This window comes from Corvus brachyrhynchos, unplaced genomic scaffold (assembly GCF_000691975.1).
Source record: "Corvus brachyrhynchos isolate BGI_N302 unplaced genomic scaffold, ASM69197v1 scaffold14, whole genome shotgun sequence".
NCBI classification, from domain to species: Eukaryota; Metazoa; Chordata; class Aves; order Passeriformes; family Corvidae; genus Corvus; species Corvus brachyrhynchos.
In genome coordinates this window covers 13,827,477-13,847,732 of record NW_008239110.1, presented here as the reverse complement: position 1 = coordinate 13,847,732, position 20,256 = coordinate 13,827,477, and the positions used below count along the sequence as shown (strand labels likewise).

General features: G+C 38.6%; 1 protein-coding gene across 1 annotated transcript in view; it reads right to left on the bottom strand.

Annotated features, from left to right (window-relative positions):
- The window catches only part of NKAIN2 (Na+/K+ transporting ATPase interacting 2), a gene marked incomplete at its 5' end in the record, with an annotated part of 529,971 nt that extends 510,455 nt beyond the window's left edge, over positions 1-19,516 (bottom strand). The window contains one exon of the mRNA XM_008637809.2: positions 19,445-19,516. Coding sequence (XP_008636031.2) covers positions 19,445-19,516 — 72 coding nt within the window. The remainder of the gene's footprint in view (positions 1-19,444) is intronic.
- Positions 19,517-20,256: the final 740 nt, after the last annotated feature.

Below are 20,256 nucleotides of genomic sequence, written 5' to 3'. Positions count from 1 at the left end.
ATTTCAGTACTGCCATAAGAATTAAGAGGACAGATGTATCCAAATACTGAAAATATCCCATGTTTTCTTTTACCGTAACTATTTTTGTTTTCTTTAGACCCAGTGATAAAAACTGTCTACATTTCTTGTCATAAAATGAAACTCGGCTTAACTGCTCTTGTGCCTGTGCTACAAAAACAGAAGGAAAATATACTTTGAATATAACAAAAATTAAGTTTCAATATTTTCTTAAATTAATCTTTCCTCACACACAAATTCTTGCTACTTGCAATTATCTTGTATATATTGGCTTTGTGTGGCAAGGGTTTAGTAGCAGAGAGCTGGAGGGGTGCCTTTGTGAAGAGCTACCAGACGCTTCACCCAGGTCCAAGAGAGCCAATGCCAGCTGGCTCCAAGACAGACCTGCCTCTGGCCAAGGCTGAGCCCCATCAGCAGCAGTGGAGGTGCCTCTGAGATACTGTACTTAAGATGGGGGAAAATAAAAAAAAACACCTGAGCAACTTTGACTAGGGGGGGAGAGAGAGAGAGAGAGAGAGAGAGAACATGTGAGACCAACAACTCTGCAGACCCCAAGATCCATGAAGAAGAGGAAGGAGGTGCTCCAGGCACCAGAGCAGAGATCCTCTTGCAGCCTGTGGTGAAAACCATGGTGAAGCAGGTGTGCCCCTGCAGCCCATGGAGGTCCATGGGGGAGCAGAGCAGTGCAGTTCCTGGAGGACCCCAGCAGTGACCAAAGGAGGCTGTGACCCTGTGGAAACCCTCACTGGACCAGGCTCCTGGCAGGACTTGTGGACCCATGGAGAGAGGAGCCCATGCCAGAGCAGGTTTGCTGGAAGGATTTGTGACCACACGGGAGACCCCCACTGGAGCAGGGGGGCCTGAAGAGCAGGTTTGCTGGAAGGATTTGTGACCACACGGAAGACCCCCACGGGAGCAGGGGGGTCTGAAGTCCTGAAGGACTGCGCCACACAGAAGGGACCCACTGGCACAGCTTGTGAAGAACTGCAACCTGTAGGAAAGATTCATGTTGGAGAAGTTGGTGGAGGACTGTCTCCCATGGGAGCGACCCCACAATGGAGCAGGATAGGAGCGTGAGGAGTTCTCCTCCTGTAGAGGAAGGAAGGAGCAGCAGAGACAATACATGATGAACTGAATGCAGCCACTTTTCCCTGTCCCGCTGTGCCACAACAGGGAGAGAGGAAGTAGAGAATTTGTGAGTCTTAGAAGAAGGAAAGGGTGGAGAAAAATGTTTTTATTATTTGCTTTTTACTTTTCATTATCCTACTCTGATTAAATAATTAATAAATTAATAAATTAAACTAATTTCCTCAAGTCAGTCTGTTTTGCTCATGACAGTAACTGGTGAGTGAGCTCATCCTGTCCTGATCTCAACTGACATGCCTTTTGTTATATCTCTCTTCCCTGTCCAGGAAAGGAAGGAGAGTGATAGAGATACTAGAGATACTTTGGTGGGCAACTGGCATCCAAGGTCAACCCACCACATATTATTACTTAAGTGTTCCTTAAAGAGAGAATAACTTGTACATGAATAAGAACAATATACATGTATAATAATAATAATAATAATGTATAAAAATAATATCCTTATTCATAATAAGCATACTAAGATAGCATCTATCTAGCATATAATTACCTACCAGTTTCTACAAATTACATTTAACACAATATTTAATCCCTTCATATAGAAAAGGAAGTCAGGCATATATGCTTTAAAATTTTATTGGGAGATGCTATGGAAGAAAAAGGGAAGAAATTAAAAAGTAGTCAGGAAACTGTTTTCTACTATATTTCTTCTTTTTTTGACAATATTTTTTGACAAATGCTAATATAGGCAAGCAATGGGAGGTAAAAGAAAAAAAAATCAAAACTGGAAAAGATCCCTTATTGAGGTGTTTGCCAAATATAAGGTGCAGTCTAAGCTTTACAAATGCCAAACATCATCTTCTGATTAATCTTTATCTGTATAATGAGAGAAATAAAACTTAGACAAGAAAAAGAAAATAAAACAGATATGATTACAGGAATTATAGCAAGCAGCACATTTCCAATGAAGTAATCATACTTTTTATTACTGGCAATCTGGATGAAAAACTGAGGCAAGACAGCAAAGCTACTACACTAATGTTTTTGTCAATGAAAACAAAACCATAATGGTGGCTACCAATAATTTCCTTGAATCACTTGTCAGGCTTCATGGACTGTTACTCTGGCAATTGCAACAGAGACCCCATAAGGTAAGACTTTCAAAGCTGTCAGAAAGGCATCTGGATGTCCCTTTTATATTTAAATTTTAGCAGCCTTGTGTGACTGAAAACACAGGCAGCTTTCAAAAACCTGAGTCTTGCTTTCACAAACTCAGAACTGGTCTGTTGAAAGCACACTTGCTTGGTTTAAGACACAGGAAACATGAAGATCACTGACCATTGACAAACCCAGAAATCACAACACCCATCCGACAGTAGCAGAACTGTGCTTGGGAAGACTGTAGCTCCTAAAGAGATACATTTTAACTATAAGGGTTTGGAGTTTTTCTTGTGGTGTTGGTGGTGTTTTGGGCTTTTCCCTTGTCTGACACGCAGCAGTAAGTTTGTAACAAAGTAATCAGACGGACAGGCAAGAAATAAACCACGTCCTTTTTTTCATCCCAGATTTAAAGAAAAGTGCAGCTAAAGAGAAGGATGGGTTAGGAAATTAACTGCTCAGTTCTGCCTGTGGGACGCCAGGGATAGAATCATAGAATAGTTCAGGTTGGAAGGAGCCCCCAAGAATCAGGTAAAACATGGGACAATGGTCAGCATCATTCTGTGCAAAACACTGTCTAGCCACATTTAAAAGAACACCCAGGAAAGATGACTCTAAAATAAAAATCTTAATTCAAACATCAGAGTATTTTCATCAGTTCTGGACATTGCAGTAAGGAGCTATTCAGAGAAGTAAAACAGCCATAGAGGGATACTCAAAGGCAAGAGGACCACAATCTGGCAAGGAGTGAAGGTGCTCTGGGTACTGCCAATGGCCCCTCCCATGTGGCATCCCACATCTGAAGGACTCTCACACGGTCTGTGGTAGGCCATACACTCACAGCACTGCCCTGCACAGGAGCTGCAAAGCTGTGAACAGAAAGGGCATGAACAGAAAGGAGCAATGTTATGACAATTATCACCCTGTCCATGTGCAAACTTAGTCGATATTTCTTCTAGGCACACAGAACTCAAAGTATACTCATTTATTGTTATTGTTGTGAAACTGACTTAATGTCTCACTGAATAAAATCAGACCATGAACAGTAAGGGAGCAGAAGAAAGCAAGCTTAAGATATTTTCCCCCAGCTTTTTTTTTAGATAACTGCTGCTGATGATAGAAACAACCACAATTTACAGTGTAAGGAAAGAAAAAAAGAAAGAAAAGTTAGGTTTGATCTTTCTACCTTAATCTTGCTTTCCCTGACAAAGCAACTTGGTATTGTAGTAACAGTATTCTTTATAAGGGATCTTCTAGGGACTTTAGTTAATATTTTAATCAGACCTTTTGCTTCATAAAGAGGCTTTTGTCCTGGAGCCCAAATCTACTTTTTTGGTAACAGACATGATCAATGTAGCTAATATTTGAATGATTTTACCAGAGAAGAAATTAAATAAGTCAGTCCTGAAAGGGAAAACATCAAGGATTAAGGACTCAGATCCAGTTCCCACTTCTTGATGTCATGACTCTGGGTGAATGACTAAGATTATTTCTACCTGACTCTATACCACACTAAACAAATTCCCAGTAGAGATCTGCTTTTAATACTGTTTATGCATAACTCTATCAGAGAAAATGAATAAAGTGGTCCAAAGAGCTGAGTCCAGGTACATTCTTTAAGGAACTCTTCTATTTTACACAGAGAGAGCTCAGGCACCTTCTTTCTTTCTCTGTCTTGTTCTTGGTCCAGACTGAGTAAGAGCTGGACAGAAGTTCCCATTGGTCCTGTGCTGCTGGCAAGGGTACTCGCTCTGAAAAGGGCTGAGAAATGAAGGCTTCAGCCCCGTCTTCTCAAGAGGGTAAACAAATGGATGCTTTTTTTTCTTGTGTGCACAAACTAGCAAGTTACTTACTATGTGAAAACTGGGCAGTGCTACAGCTACCACTACTCCTTCTCCAGACACAGTGACAGAAAGGACCAACCCTCATCTTGGGGATGAAAGAGCAACCTCAGTTCCTCAAGCACAGGTTGCAAGTGTGGATCTTAACCCCATTTAGGCATCCAATGTCGGTGGTCACTTAAACCCAGCCGGGAAGGGGAATGAGACACCTTCCACACACTCAAAATGACCAAGGAGTACTTCTGCCTGCTCTGCATGCCCTGTTCACAGCAGACAAACCAAGCAAGCAGCCTACATTAGGACCTAAGGCAAATCCATGGAACTGATCTAACAGCTTTCACTATGCTATTTCTTAGCTTACCAAGTAGCTAAAGCAGGGTAGTATCCAACCTTTGGGCCTGAGTAGCAGCTAAAACAAATAAGAAGAAGTACAGGAAAAAGAATTACGGGAAAATGATCTAGCCCAGACACATCAGTAATGGTATCATACTGATACCAGTAAAGCTTCAAGGGAGTTTAGTTTAAATTCTGATCAGATTTTTTTGGCAGTGATTGATGAACTCCAGGAAACAACCACAGATATATTTAAAGGAGTACAAAGATCAGGTTAGGAAAAGGCAACGTTAAAAGCTTGTATCAACTAGAATTAACCCCCCACAAAATCAAAATAACATTAATTACTATACATTCAGCAACTACAAAGCATGTACTGCTTGACAAAAAGTGAAATGAAAAATAGAAAAGGAAACTTATTTTATGTTTTTTGTAAGCTAAGTGAGTGAAAAAGCAAAAAAGACCAGGTTTCACAAGGAGAAGAAACCTGCAAACTATTACCTGTCTTAGCCAAATGCTCCCCTCACTGTGGGTAGTCTTAAAAATACCATAGTTGTCCAACTGTAATGCATTCTTTCCTCTATCATGTGTCTTGTTAGTGCAGGCTTTAAAAATCAACATTTATACAATTTTTGAATAAAGTGTCTAACTGACATTACACAAGGTACCCAATTTATGTTGATTCCTTTATTGTAAAATCTGAGCTGAAGTTTAAATTTTAGTAGACTTTCTAAATATATTCAATATAACCCATAGACTTTATCACAACTTTTATACTACTGGGTTAAAAATACTTTCCAGGTTTTTTTTTACAAAATGAAGTTTAAATGTGTGTGCTTGCTGATAGGGCACATAAACTAAAAGTATGGGGGTTTCTTTAACCCCACTGCTCAAACTGAACTGATTTCTCTGTTAGGTAAGCCTTGGGTGATTGGAACAAACAGAAATGCAGGGTATTTCTCTACCAAAAGGAACATCATTTCTGATTGTCAGTAATACTGGTTACTGGCATAATAAAGCCAGCTCTGTGGGCATGCAACAGCTGGTCCATCCCTCTATGAACAAACCTCTCCTTTCCGTGGACTGCAGTCCTAATGCCTCTAAAGAATGTCCAGAGACCCCTGGTCAGCAAGATCCGGCAGCAAACGCCCTCCATCTGCATTTGCTCCTGCATATTATACCACTTGTGAAGAGCAGTTCTATATTTCTGTGTTCCCAGAATGGCCCAGAGTCTTGACATCTTCACTCATTACCTGGGTTATTTTTTTTCTTCTGCTCTTCTTCCTTTTTCTCCCAAATTAGCAGTCCAGCATTGATAATAATAGTAGGAAGTGGCTGAATGAAGGACCTTTCCCATTTAATTCAATGACATAAATACAAAACATTTATCATTTACTCAACTCGTAGGTCTGCTAAAGACAAATTCACCTGTGACACATGCAAGATAAATTCATATCTCTTTCTAACAGACTTCCATTAGTATCAGACTTATCATCCATTCCCCTAAAGTCTTGAGTACCACCCATGCAGCGTAGGAGATTGTGATTCTATTCAATTCAACAGGATTCTATTTTAAAAACTCAGAGCACACACATTCAGAGCTGTGACTTCATTCAGGCATATTTTCTTAAGCTGCTGTCTTCTTTGTTGCAACACTGAGCTGAAAATGGATATGTAATCCATTGCTTATATGCAGCCTCTATTCAACATATTAAGACTCTGCCTGTGCCTAAGCTTCATCTGCTTTTCTCCAGAAGCCAAATTTTCCAGCTCAAGTTGTAGTTATGTGAGTTTTTCTTTGAAAGTCCCCAATTCTATGATACATTCAGTATCATCATGTATGCACTGCAGTATACCTGCAATACCTGACACATCACTGCTTAAAACATGAATTCAGTGTCAAGTATGATATCTTCACACATCACTGAGACATTCACGTTTTCCTGTTAGATAAACACATAAACATACATTTCCTGTATATATATATATATATACATCAAATAAATGTTTCAAACTGATTTGCTTCCTTCAACTTCTTTATCCCATCTGAACCATGAATCCTTGAAAAACTGTTGTCCTTTTTGATTTCAGGCAAGTATAAAAAGAGGTTGGTCTAGGGGAAAGAAACCCCCCTGAGAATAAATTCCCAAAATTAAAAACTAGTTCCATCAAAGATGTATTTTCTTTCTTTTCTCTTCCCTCTATCTCTTCTCCCCATTCCTTCATCCCCACATCTCATCGTAGCTGTTACTACAGCAGAGACCAGTTCTTATTTTCCTACCTGCACTTCTTGAACTCAGTAAGCCTTACAGTCATTTCATTCACTTATTATCAATGGATTTTCTTTCACTAAAGATGTACTTCCTCAAGATGTGCAGTATTTGGGGGAAACAGCTCTATGTCTTTTTCTCCTATCGTGCTGCAACAGAACTGATATTCCCTCACATTTTTAACCACTGTTACCTATAGGAATAAAGAAGATAGCCCAGAGAAATACAGGCAGGTATATTTGGCTACACATTGTCTTGTCATCAAATAGATCACTGACTGCAACCAAGAAAATTCACGCAGACTCAGTAACCCACGAAAGAACCAGAGTGATTCCATCCAGAAATATTTCATGTTTATTAGTAGCTACTTAGTAGGTAATCCTTGCTGTTTATATAGTTTAGCTTATAGCTCATGGCAGCAGCAGAAGGCAAGCTAATATAAAAAAACCAATTAAGAAGTGGCTCCATGTAACTTTTCTTCCTACCAAGACACTTCAAGGAAATAAAACAAGTAGGACTTGAGTAGTGAAAAGAGATGAAAAGTGACAAAAAGAAGGTGTGGAAGAAAACCGCAGTCACGTACTCCATTAGTACATGTCAGCTCTTGGAAAGCAGGGACTCAAGTCACCATTATGAGGGGATGAACTTTAACTCTATTTTACAGTTTCCCTGTTTACAATTACATCCATCTCATTGCATAAGTAAGCCTGAAGAAATAGCCTCTTTTTTGTTCGTTTTTTCCCTTGATGTATTGTAAGGAGATGATATAACTTAAATCTGGTTATGGCAGAGCATGTGCATGTCAAGAAGATGGGGCCTGACTCTTTTCAGTGGTGCCCAGTGACAGGACAAAGTGCAACAGGCACAAACTGAAATACAGGAAGTTCCACCTGAACATGAAGAAAACCCTCTTTACTTTGAGGGTGTCAGAGCACTGCAACAGGCAGCCCAGAGAGGTTGTGAAATCCCACCTGAATATGACCCTGTGCAAGCTGCTTCTAGGTGAGGCTGCTTTAGCAGGAGGATTAGACTATGCAGATGGAGAGATTGTCTCCAGAGACCCCTTCAACCCCAAATATTGTGTGATTATGTGAAATATAGAAGGGGGTAAAGAGAAATGAAAAAAAAAAAAAAAAAAAATCCACATTTTAACTTAATTTATATTCAGCACAAAGTATACAAAAGAACTGCATGGGAGCAGAAAAAGCACAGGTATTCTGTGTATTCCAGACACCTAATTTACACTCAATATTCTATGCCAAGTCCATGGAGATACTTGTTCTTTCAGAGCATGATTTAAAGCACCTAAGTTAAGTTTCTAAATGCTACCAAAGAGTAGTGAATTCTCCCCCTAGAGGCCCCTGCCTGCCTCCATTGTCCTGATAAGCAGCCTAGGCACTGAGGTAGGTACCTGGAGGGAATTCCTCTCAGGTGTTTGCATGCATGGGAGAGTATGGCAGCAAATAAAGAAAGCGGCACAGAAAATGGCACAGATCTCCAGTACGGTGCACTAGAAATACTTACTTTAAGATTATAATAGCTGAATAGTGAAAGACTGTGACAACCCACCCTTAAGAGGAAGGAAGCACCTTGTATTACTCCTGCAATCATAGGGAGACTGTAAAGTAGACACAAGAAGAAAGGTGATAGAAAATATCTGTATGACATTTTTCAAGTATGAGTACTCTCATTAGAAGGCCTCCATAGATATAACTTCCTACCTATCATTTTGAAAATGCTTCTCTTTCCAAGGCCAATTTCCATATGGCTCACTCACTCCATGGGGTATCCAGTAAAACCACTGCAATGTAAAATACTCTTCTACAAGAAATTAGTAAGCTAATAACGTCCAAGCAAGCATTTGTTTTCTTACACTGTAAGACTGTTAACCAAAAGACAAAATTTTCTTATACATTTTTAATCAAAAATAAGGATGGTCTAATATTCCTAGAACATTAATGTGGAGACAAAGTGTGGAACAAAAATCTAGGGTAAAGCCATGTACAACTATGTACAAGACAAGCCAATCAGAAATATTTATGTAAAACTGTAAACAAATTTTCAGCTCACCATCGGCTCCTGCTGAGACAATTATTGATCAATATTCTGTCAAGTATAACATCATTCTAGAGATATATTTTCTTTATCCTCACTTTAACCTAAGCCCTGCTGAATTTCAATTGAAGTAAATACATGATCTTTACTTTTTGACCTTTAAAAAAAATATTCACTAAGCAAATTTTATCTCTATCAAATTTGATGTTCTAAAGAGATATTGGTGGCTGTGTTTGTATAGTGACCTTAAGTCCTAGGACGGCTATGATGTAGAGATTCCTCATAAACGTAATTTGACGCTTTATATGGAAACACTCCTGGAAGATTAATCATTCCTTTGCTCAGCAAGCATGTCTCAGCACACTCCTTAACAAAGTTCACATCTTCAAGATAAATGGGATAAAAGCTCTAAGTTACAACACTCTGCTAAAGAAAACCAGAGACATAGTAGTGCGAGAGTCTCAGGTTTTTGCATGAGCACAAACCTTCTCCTTCACCTTCCTGCTGGATTATGTGGGTACAAAATGGATGTAATTCACTTTGAAATATCTTTACACTGTAAGAATGCAATTCAGTGGCCATTGTTGCGTTGAGGTATGAGGGGTGCCAGCATGGCTCAGTCCCTGGATGCCACTGTTCACAGCTTACATGGAGGACATTGAGTACATCCTCACCAGGGGGCACTACACCAACACAGGGAGACATCCGTGAGAGCAGAAAAAATCTTGTCCTAAATGGTGCTGATAGGCCAAGGGTGCAGAGACTAGAATCATGTTCTCATGAAATCCATAGAGGCAAAAATACGAGGTTGGTATCTCGTTATGAGAGACATACTTCCGAACTGCCTCAGAGAAGGCTGTTCTGAAGTATTCCTCTGGCACCGTTGGTATCACCAGTTTGCACTTTTTACAGAGATTTAAAATATGTCATATAATTATAAAAAAAATAAGTTAATCAAGTTTTTAAAGTTTACTGCTTACACACAGCTTCATGCTATTCCCTTGGGTCCTGTCACTGGTCACCACAGGGAAGAGATCAGTGCTTGACCCTTCTCTGCCCCTCATGAGGAAGCTGCAGACTGCAATGAGGTCCCCCCTCAGTCTCCTCCAGGCTGAACAGACCAAGTGACCTCAGCCACTCCTCATACCTCAAGGCCCTTCACCATCTTTGTTGCCTTCCTTTGGATTCTCTCTAATAGCTTTATATCCTTCTTATACTGCAGTGCCAAAAATATGCTGTTCAAGGTGAGGCCACCCCAGCGCAGAGCAGAGCGGGACAATCCCCTCCCTTGCCCGGCTGGTGATGCTGTGCCTGATGCACCCCAGGACACAGTTGGCCCTCCTGGCTGCCAGGGCACTGCTGACTCATGTACAACTTGCCGTCAACCAGGAGCCCCAGCTCTCTTCCTGCGGGGCTGCTCTTCAGTGTCCCACTACCCACCCCATACATACATTCAGGGCTGCCCCATCCCAGGCACAGAATCTGGCACTTGCAGTTGTTAAACTTCATATGGTTGGTGATTGACCAGCCCTCTAGTTTGTTGAGGTCTCTCTGCAGGACCTCTCTGCTTTTGAGGCAGCCAACAGCTCCTCCCAATTTGGTATTGTTGTGCTTGTGCTGAACATCAAAGCAGCTGGGACCTTTAGCACAGCCATTCTCCAGAGACCTCAAACTGAAAGGTAGCAGCGAACTTACTGTAAGTCTAGGTTTTCTAATTCATAAAAAAAATACTAGCAGTTTGTCAAAAGTCAGCTATTTTTAAATGGCGTAAGCATAAAAGGAAATGTCAAATTTTAACTGTTCAATCCATTCATCACTGTAGCTTTGTATCTTGTCTTAAATTAGTAAGGAAACTGTCTGGAATAGATGCTGTAGTTTCAAGATGAATAATTTTCATCTTCCAAAAAAAGTCAGGGCTTGTGCTCACCAAGAAATCTAATTAGTCACCCCAAGTACTGTGGAATTTCCAATTTACTCAAATTTTGAAAAGCAAACAAAAAACAAAAGAGAAACTTGCACGAATATAGAGGCATGTGTTTACATTCCCTAGGCCAGTCTGGGCTGCTCTCAGCTTGGAGCTGAGAGAAGCAAGTGCTTACAGATTTACATATGCAGCTCATTACAACAGCTAAAATGCCAAGAGGTGGTTCTTGAGAATATGTTCTTGGGCTTGCCATGGTCAATAAACCTTGTTGTTCACTGCAAATGGTTTTCTCCAGCTGAGTTTACATTAGTTCTTAACAGCATTATGATGGCACTGTGCCACTTCTACGTTCTCTTTTGTTCCAATTCAGTCCAGTTCTCAGCAGAAGTCACAGCAGCCAAAGCACCATTAGAGCATCTGAGTAGCTTTGGAAAAATCTGCTGGTTACTCCTTTTTTTTTTTAATCCTGATGGAATTAAAGAGGAGATACATAAAATGCTTACAAGTTGAAAATATCTCCACACCAAGCTTCCTTGGACTGCTCTTGGGCTGATGGGGTTCTGAATACCTGGCCTTCTAGTGAAGACACTTAGCATGCACTGAAAGACTCAGACACTGGGCATTTGGACAGTGCCTTTCTTACTCACCTTGTTAAACAGGCCAACTAATAATTCCTGGAAGTTCAAAATCTCCTTACAGGCACTGAACTCTGAACAAGCAACTGAATAGTCCCAGATATATAAATAACTTAGGTATAAAGCCAGGAACGAAATAGTGACGGCACTATTTCGTTCCTGGCTTTATACCTAAGTTATTTAACTGAAACCATAGAGCTCCAGCATCCCCCATGGGTGAAAAGCAGAGGATGGTTACACTCACAACTTCTGTTATCAGCAGTGGTAGTTACATATATGTGCTGGGCAGAGAAGAACAGCTGTCCTCTAATAAGGTGCTAGTCATGACAAATATAATACTGACATGGGACCCATGTAATTGTCTTTATAAGCACACTGAAAAGCAAGAATGATTGCAAATGCCAGGAAGCAGGAAAAAAACCCCAACATCCTCCTCTCTTTTTTTATTTCAATTCGCAAAGGACAGCACATTTCTGCAGCAAATAGAGCTTACTAAACCAGCTGCCTTTTGTTATCATCCTTATGCCTATCTGTGATATTATACAACAGATACCACTTTATCGTGTCCATAAATAACTTTTATTATGCATCTGAAAAAGCACAGTTTAGCACAATGCAGAACAGACATTTCTTCCAGTCACTGAGGCCAACAGCTTTTCTTCTGTCCCTGCCATTATGACCCCACCACTGGGTTATGGCTTTCATTTACAAAAAAAGGAAAGAAAAAACAAAAAAATATTGTACCAGACAGAAGGCCCTCTAAATAGTCTGAGAGGTTGCCAGGATTAGAAATAGGCATTATTAGGAATATTGCTGAATACTGCATCCAACTCCAGTTTGTTGTGGATTTCTTTCAAGAACTACCAAATTTACGGACAGCTCCACACTCAGGAAAGCCAGTCTGGTAAAACCCAAGACAATGAACTCTGTTTTCAGGACACATTGAAGCCCATATCTTAACACAACCAGTGCCATCATCTGGCTTGTTACCAAGCTGCTGTCACTGCCTATGACTGCTGCAATTGTCAAAGAAAAGAAAAGCTAACTGGCCTCAAGGGTATGAAATGGGCATGGACAAGAACTTATAAGTAAATAAAATAAAAAGACAGGAAAAAGGTAAAATCAGCTTTATAACTTATGACCAAAATAACATCTAAATTCTATTTTTTTTTAAGGCAAGCCTCTTACTGTTTTGCATTCCTTTAGCTGCTAATGTTTTCACTTGTTTTAGTGCTATTTGCTCTGCCAATTTGAACAGTGATGTAATGACATATGACTCCCTCATATTCAGTAGTACTCACAGCACCTTTGTCACTGGTGGCTCGAGAGCACAATGAACAGTATCTTGAGTTTAATGTATTTGTGGCTTTGTGAAGGCAGTGATGACACACAAGGGGTTTTTTTCTCCTTTTGTTTCTGTGCTCTGTAATAGAAGACCCTGCCACAAAGACTGCGACCAGAGTATAATGAAAAATGCGAAGCCATTGTCAGTCATGGCAAAAATTAGCAAACTTTACTATTTTTTTTAATTATTGAAGAATGGCTTTTCAAAGAGACATGCATTGTTCTAAAGAGACATTGCAGCATCTATCTTCCTCTACTTACAAAAGCTTTTTATCTTCAAACAAGAACTATATACTTGTTGAGGGCCAATTAATAGTCTGTCTATGAAGAAGTTTAAAGGAATTTTTAATTAGTAAATTGACCCATACTATGAGTCACCTGGAGAGGAATGACATCATTTCCTAAGACAGTTAAGCTTTCTTACACATATATTAATCAGTACCTTAGCTTCAAGACCCTCTAGCTCTTAATACTATTTTGCTCTTGTACACCAATTTGATTCACTCCTGCAGCATCACTCAGAGTGACAGTAAATGCTTCCCAAGGTGCACAGGGGCAGCCCTCTGACCCTTGTTCTAGGCCCCTAGCATGACTTCCATTCATCCAGGAGAAATGTTATGTATCACTCAATTATGTTTGCTTGAATTCTAAAAAAAGAGTTTGACAGTCTATCTAATCGTCTTTAATACAAAGATATCATCAAAAATAAGCAGAGGTAACTATATAATGAAGTAAATAAAGCTGCATGCAGAAGAGTGGCCTATACAGTTGATAAAAGAGGCAGCCATTTCCAGAAGGTGGTTCAGAGCCTATTCATTACATGTTTGAATGAGAAGCATGAGTCTCTCTCCCACCATCTCCAAAGGGTCCCACATTTTTTGTCTTCTGAAAGGTGATGTAATGTATAAAAATGACAGGCATCATCATTTCAACATACCTCTTAGAAATAACCTCACATGCTGCTTTCTGTACAAAGCCCCGCTAATGAGAATTCCTTCATAAGAAAAGAAGGGTGAGGAGGAAACCAGAACTCAATCTGTTATGGTATGAATATAGAATACGACAGACTTTTCTCATTCCCATTCACATAACTGGTAACTTGCCAGTTACATGTAACTGGTGACTTGCCACTAGAGATACTGCCTAACATCCCAAATATAAAAAAAAAAAAAAAAAAAAAAAAAGGAAGAACACCACACACACACACTGGTGCTCCAAACTGCAATATCAGGCAATATCAGAAAGCTATTATTTCAAACAGCATAGGAAAATATGAGATTCATTTATGTCAAATAAATGGGATTTTTTACTATTTTCAGCAATCAGTATAATAATCAGCACTTCCTATATACTTTACACCATTACTTTACATCATTGCAGCAGAGAAGCAACTTGTCTATAAAGATTCACCTTAATCCAAGCATCAAATGCAAGATATTTTAAAGGTATCCAGGTATATTTAAACATTTAAGTAGGAATCAGCAGATCTCTAAACTGATAAACATTTCTCATAAGTTATGTATGAATTAAAATCAAGTTTTTATTAAAAATGCATAAGTATGATCAGTGGTGAATAGAACCATTAGCTATGCATGTTTACTTTTTAGTGAACACAGAAATCAGTAATTTTTCTTCTAAATGTCATTTCCATCAGAGAGTTATAGAATGATAAAATGCTTAAATGATTCTCAGATGCCATCCAGCTGGTACATGTACAACTGGGGAGAGGACATAAAATAATGAACTGTGAAATGTTTATTTGCCACAGGGGCAAGAAAATGTCATTTCAAATATTGTGCCCATTCTACTTTACAAGTCAGGTAGCACTCAAAAGCCCCTCACTTTCACTCACCGTGATAAAAAAAAAATAAATGAAGACTAATCTGGATGATAATAAACTATCTGATTCTTTTAAGTTATTGAATTTTCAGCATATTCTTTTTGATCGCACATTATTTACAATGCTCCCTGTCTTCTTTACTCCTGTTGGAAGCTACAGAAAATCATCCAAACCCCAAAATGAGAATAAATTGGTTTTATCCATGTGATTGTAGCATCATATTTAGGGGATCATAAGGGAGTATGCACAAAGGCTGACATTGTTCTAGCAAAAGCAGGCTCCTTAGTTTCTCCTGACAGTCAATGAAGATACAAATATCTTTCCAAAACAGCATTTCTCAATCCGTAGATCACAGTTGCCCTTAAAATCAAAAATTCCTCACTAAAATAACATGAGAAAATGCAAGCGGAAGGAAAATATAATTAATAAGTACTGTGAATTACTAACATCATACAATGGGTCTGTGATTTTTCTTCTCTCTCCCACTCCCAAAAAGCCCACTCTAGTTGAAAAACCACTTTACTTAAGGCACAATTCTAATGGTCAGTTTAGGCCAAGAAACAACATTAGGCACTCTGACCTATTCCCTGATGGACTCCCTTTTCTGAACGCAGGGAAGCCTAGAGAAATTATTCTGATTTAGTTAGATCATTAACACTCTTGTCCTCATCCAAATCTGAAAATACTCACTATTGTTATTCTCCATAGAAATATCACTGAAATTCAGGACCTTAAGTAAAATTCTGTGAAAATTCAAAACTTCTGGCATACCTTTTATAAAACACTATTGGAAACAGCTGTCTCTTTGGGCATTTTACACCTGGGATAATCTTTTGAGCTCAGTGGGACTACGGGACCAAAACCAAAGTTTGGAGTGTATTGGGATACACAAATAGTTCACTGACACTAGCCTCCACAGGAAATACTGACTGAATCTCACCAGTCCCTAAGTCCAGGGGAGCTTCTAAAACTTCATGCTGAATGAAACCGGATGTTGACATCTGTGTCATCAAATGCACCAAAACATTGAGAAGACCCTATATGGATTTAGATTCTTTTCTGTAACAACTCACCAAGTACTAGTTTTCACACCTTATCTGCTGCACTTTGGACTATGTACATTCTCATGGCCTAGCCTGGGACAGTAAAGTCACTACCAACTCAAAATATTATGTTTCTGTTTTGAACCATAGAACCTGTTCCTTTCTGCTAACTACAAAATGAGATACTTCCCTCCATTGACTGCAGACTGACTAGAGAAAACCTTTGGTGTATTTTTTAAAATGCTTACTTAGTGCTTTTTTGTAAAGCAACAGAAAAAAAATGAAAAAAAAAAACCCACAACACCCTACACTCATTGTTCAAGGTGCTAGCTCAAATCTTTTTCAATATGAAATTAATTCCTACTGTCACAAATTTTCCCCATGGCTATACAAGAAGAGTAACTTTGCTAGATATTCTAGGTGCCTATAATCAGGTAGTTTATTCAACTTCTCTCGATCTGTTTAAACCTTTCCTTTCTACCAAATACCAGAGTATTGGAATGTTGAGTCTGCTAACCAAACTCTAAAGGAGTTCAGCTTCAAAAAGCAGTGAATTAAAACTGTTGTTCAGCTGGTCTTAAATCTTTTACCCCTGTAACTTAAAACAACATACTTTGCTTTTCTTGAAATGCATGGCAGGTTACTCACAATTATTATACATCCACATGTCTATGAAAAATAATACTGTACCATTCATAGCAAATGTCAAGCCACTAAAATTAAATTATATAACAGTGGACTGTTACTGCTGACATCCATTGTTTGCATTCATCACCCTTTTCAAGCTCAAGTTATACGGAAAAAAAAAGTTTGGTTATGAATTATCGCTATTTTATCTCAAAAACAGAATAAACAAAAAAGTGTTAATTTTTCTATCAAGGTCTCACGAACTTAAAAACACTGCTACATATTTTCTCATGACAAGAGATGTTAGCTCTCTGAATTCATGATCAAGTTTCTGGTTTATCTATATCCAGCAACACCTCAAAATTTACTCTTTAGTGTTATACAATGGCTCTCAAACACGCATCTGCTGAAAGTCTGCTATTCACAGACTGTTTCCTTTTCATTGCTAGTAGGATCACATGTTTTTGGATACAATGAAACTTTCACTTTCCTATCAAATTTGAAACAAAGCAAGAAGCAGGACTTTAAAGAATGGACAGACACAAGTTGTTGACATAGTCACAATTTCCAAAGCAGCACTTATATATAAGTACTATCCAAAACACAGAAATCAATTCTTTCTATTCTTTGCAGATTAATAAAACTACAGATCCACAGGCTAAGCACAGCAACAACATCACTTTCCATTCCACATGAAAAGCCCACGTTTTTCATTTCCCTTTTGCTAGCAGAAAATGTAGGAACATGTACATGTCATCAGAATTTTCCATCACAGACGCTTCTCTCCTAAAGCTGCTATAGAAAACCATTGGCAGCAGTGACAATGAAACACAATCAAAACACACACACAAAAAGAAAAACAACTCTTCCCCAAAACCCAGCAATTAAAAGCAAAGTCCAAAAATTTCACTACCGCTTCCCTTTAACATAAATGAAAAAAAAAGGACATGCTATGTACACTAGTTATGTAGTCTGGTGTGCTATGGCAAAGTACCTGACACTATGTATGGTGTAAGACCCTATATTAACAAAAATAAGCTCTTTATTGCATAATACTTCAGGATAGCTACTTCTAAGTGACTGCCTTTGCTTTGCTCTCAGTGAGACCTGAGCGCTAATCCAGCAAACTTCACTCTCTGAAAGTCCTGAGACAATTCAACCTCTAAACTGTTAAAACATGAGGTTTTCCCCAAGTAAGGATATTCATGGTATTAAACTGTATTAAGCCTTGTAGCTAGGTTTGTGATATAGACTAGAGCCTGTCATGATCACCACTTCTGAAGTGTTTGAACGAGCATAAGAATGTTTGCTATTCATATTTTAATAAGGCAAATTTAAACTTTACAGGACTGATCACTAAGGCAGACTTTTTCTCCAAGTCCCACGCTCTGTCCTCTTTAGTTACAGCTGCCGATTTTCAATAATGCAAAGGAGAATTGGAAGAGTACAAGAAACTCTTCAGTCTTATATCAAGTGTGCAATATAGATGATGGGCATCTCTCATGACATCTCTTGTCATAGAATAAAAATGATAAATACTTCTTCCCATACTAGTTTGTATGTAATTCACTTCCTAGGTTCCACCACTTTACCTGCTGCAGTTCAAATATGTATCTTTATGTCCAACAGGCCATTAAATATGTGTTTATGGACACCAGTATCACAGTTACATATAGAAATTACCTCAGTTGAAACAGTTTTTGAAACAAAGGATTTCTCTTAATTAGCATTATTCATTTGTGGAAGAGTCCAGAGCGAGGACATTCTATACAAACCATTAGCATTTTGATCATTTTTTTTTCAGTAGCCAAAAGATTTGGCCTCTTAGCAAAAGCAACCAAATCTGCATTTTTGTTCTGCTTGGCCAACATGACAGACTTGGACAGTGGCACCAGCCAGAACTGTAACAGGATGAGTTCACAAAGAGTCACCACGAGGTTGTGTATCCGTGTGCTCACGGCCCCAACTGTGAGGTATCAGCAAGGGAAAGGAGAGACTACAAACATCATACACTGAAGTTTGTGAAAGACACCAGTTTTTAGAGATTCAGGGATATGTACATTATAGTACATGCTTCTTTAGAGCATCAGGTTGAGTACCCCAGAATCACTAACTGACCCTTTGGATATATATATGTGGCTTGTTTACAAATTTCGTATAGTTTTTAATACTTGGTTGGAATATCTGAACTGCAGTACAATTTACTTAAGAAAAAAAAGAAAAAGAACAGGCAGAAATGGCAAATTTTACAGAAATAATTATATAAATGAATTCAGATGAATTTCAGAGAGAAGGGAGTGTAAATGCTGAATTATCTGTTATCTAATTAGCCTTGGGAGTATGGCAATCCTTGTCTGATGGATAGAAACAATTAGGAAATGATTACTGGGGACTTAAAATTTTGTTATGAAATACTGTCCTTTCTCATCACTGCACTTGGAGGAGAGACCTTCTAAGTTCAAAACATGTTGTACTTTTGACTGTTTTGTCATGCTCCAAGTTTTCCCAAGCAGCAACAGTGGGAAGGAAGAAAGTTTCAAACTGGTTTCTGTGGGGCTCTTGAAGACTTCCAGAAAGCACAATAATCTTGGCAGTTTCAACTTTGCTGCTTTTGCTATTAAAAAGGCCAGGCAACAAGATATTAGTGCTACTGATGCAAGCTATTAATAGAAAAGGAGACACCCAAAACCGAAGAGGTTTAAAGGACAAAATGAAATAGCAGAGAATTCTTTTATTGCAAAAAGGATAGTTACCATACAACAAAAACCACCAGAGTCCCTATGCTCGTGGTTCTCTTTAGAAGGGAAAAGAACAAAAGAGACCAAAAGTAGTATCTTAAAAAAATATATACATATATTTTTTTTTGAGATAACAGATTTTGTATACAGAAGGCAAGGCCTTGTTCCTAACATGAGCAAAATTAGCTCTTACTTGCTGCTAATTTTTCTCATTGGCTACAAATGCAGAGGAAAATGAGCTGTCAAAGGTTGTTTTCCATAGCACAAATGAGAGCGCAAACAGCGTGGTATATGTATGTTAATAAGCAGAGAGGAATGATCAGTATGCCCTTGAGAGCAGAAGCATTCCTTGAGGTTTCTGATAATCTGATGGTATACAGTATGTTGCCTTAACTATGAGCACTTAAAATGCATTCATGAAAATAATTCTGTGCAGGGTCTCTCAAGCTAATGTAGCTCCACTCCTGCACTGGTATTTGAAACAACCACCTTTTTTAACCATTTCCGACATCTACGTCATTTATATACTTACAATATGCAACAGCTTCTCTAATGGACTGCAGTATTCCACAATACTGTTGTGCAGTGCCCACAAAGACCGATTAGATCACCACACCCTAGCTTTGTAGAGATGGAAGAACATATTTACATTAAAAAAATGAAAGAAACCTTTCTTCTTACCAACTTTTTTCCCCCGAAACAAAAGTATACTTTCTACTCAAATATGACCATTTTAAAACGGAATCCCAGGTACCAGCAACACATAATCTTCACATTGTAAATTTTAGGCTTTTTTTTTAAGGTATGGTTATCAGTGTGGAAACACTTCCCACACCCATCTCCTCAGGCCAGATAACTACTAGATCCTTTGGTTTTGGTTTGCATCTGCATTAACATGGCTGTTAATTCTAGAATGAATCTTGACAGCATTTGCTCCTTTACACAGTCTTTACCTAAAAAAGTACTGACAATCGATTAATCACCCATGGGCCCACTGAGGAGAGTTAAATCTCCTTGACTTAAAACTCATAACCTATTCCCATCTGATGGTATATGGCACATGAAGGAATATGACACGTGATTTTAATAAAATGTGTATTTTTTTCCCATTCCATCTCATTTCTCTCATTTAAATGATTATTCCTGCTTTTAACCTATCTAAATGTCATTACATAGGCCAAGTGTGATTCAGAGGTTTGCATTGCTGTTAGCACATCCTTTTCTTGCCCAATAAAAATTTTCAAGTTAGCTTTCAGTTTATGATTCTGTTAAACGTTTCCTTAAGCTACTCCAGAAAATAACATTTATTTTTAAAATATATATTCATTTGAGCCTCTAGTTTAC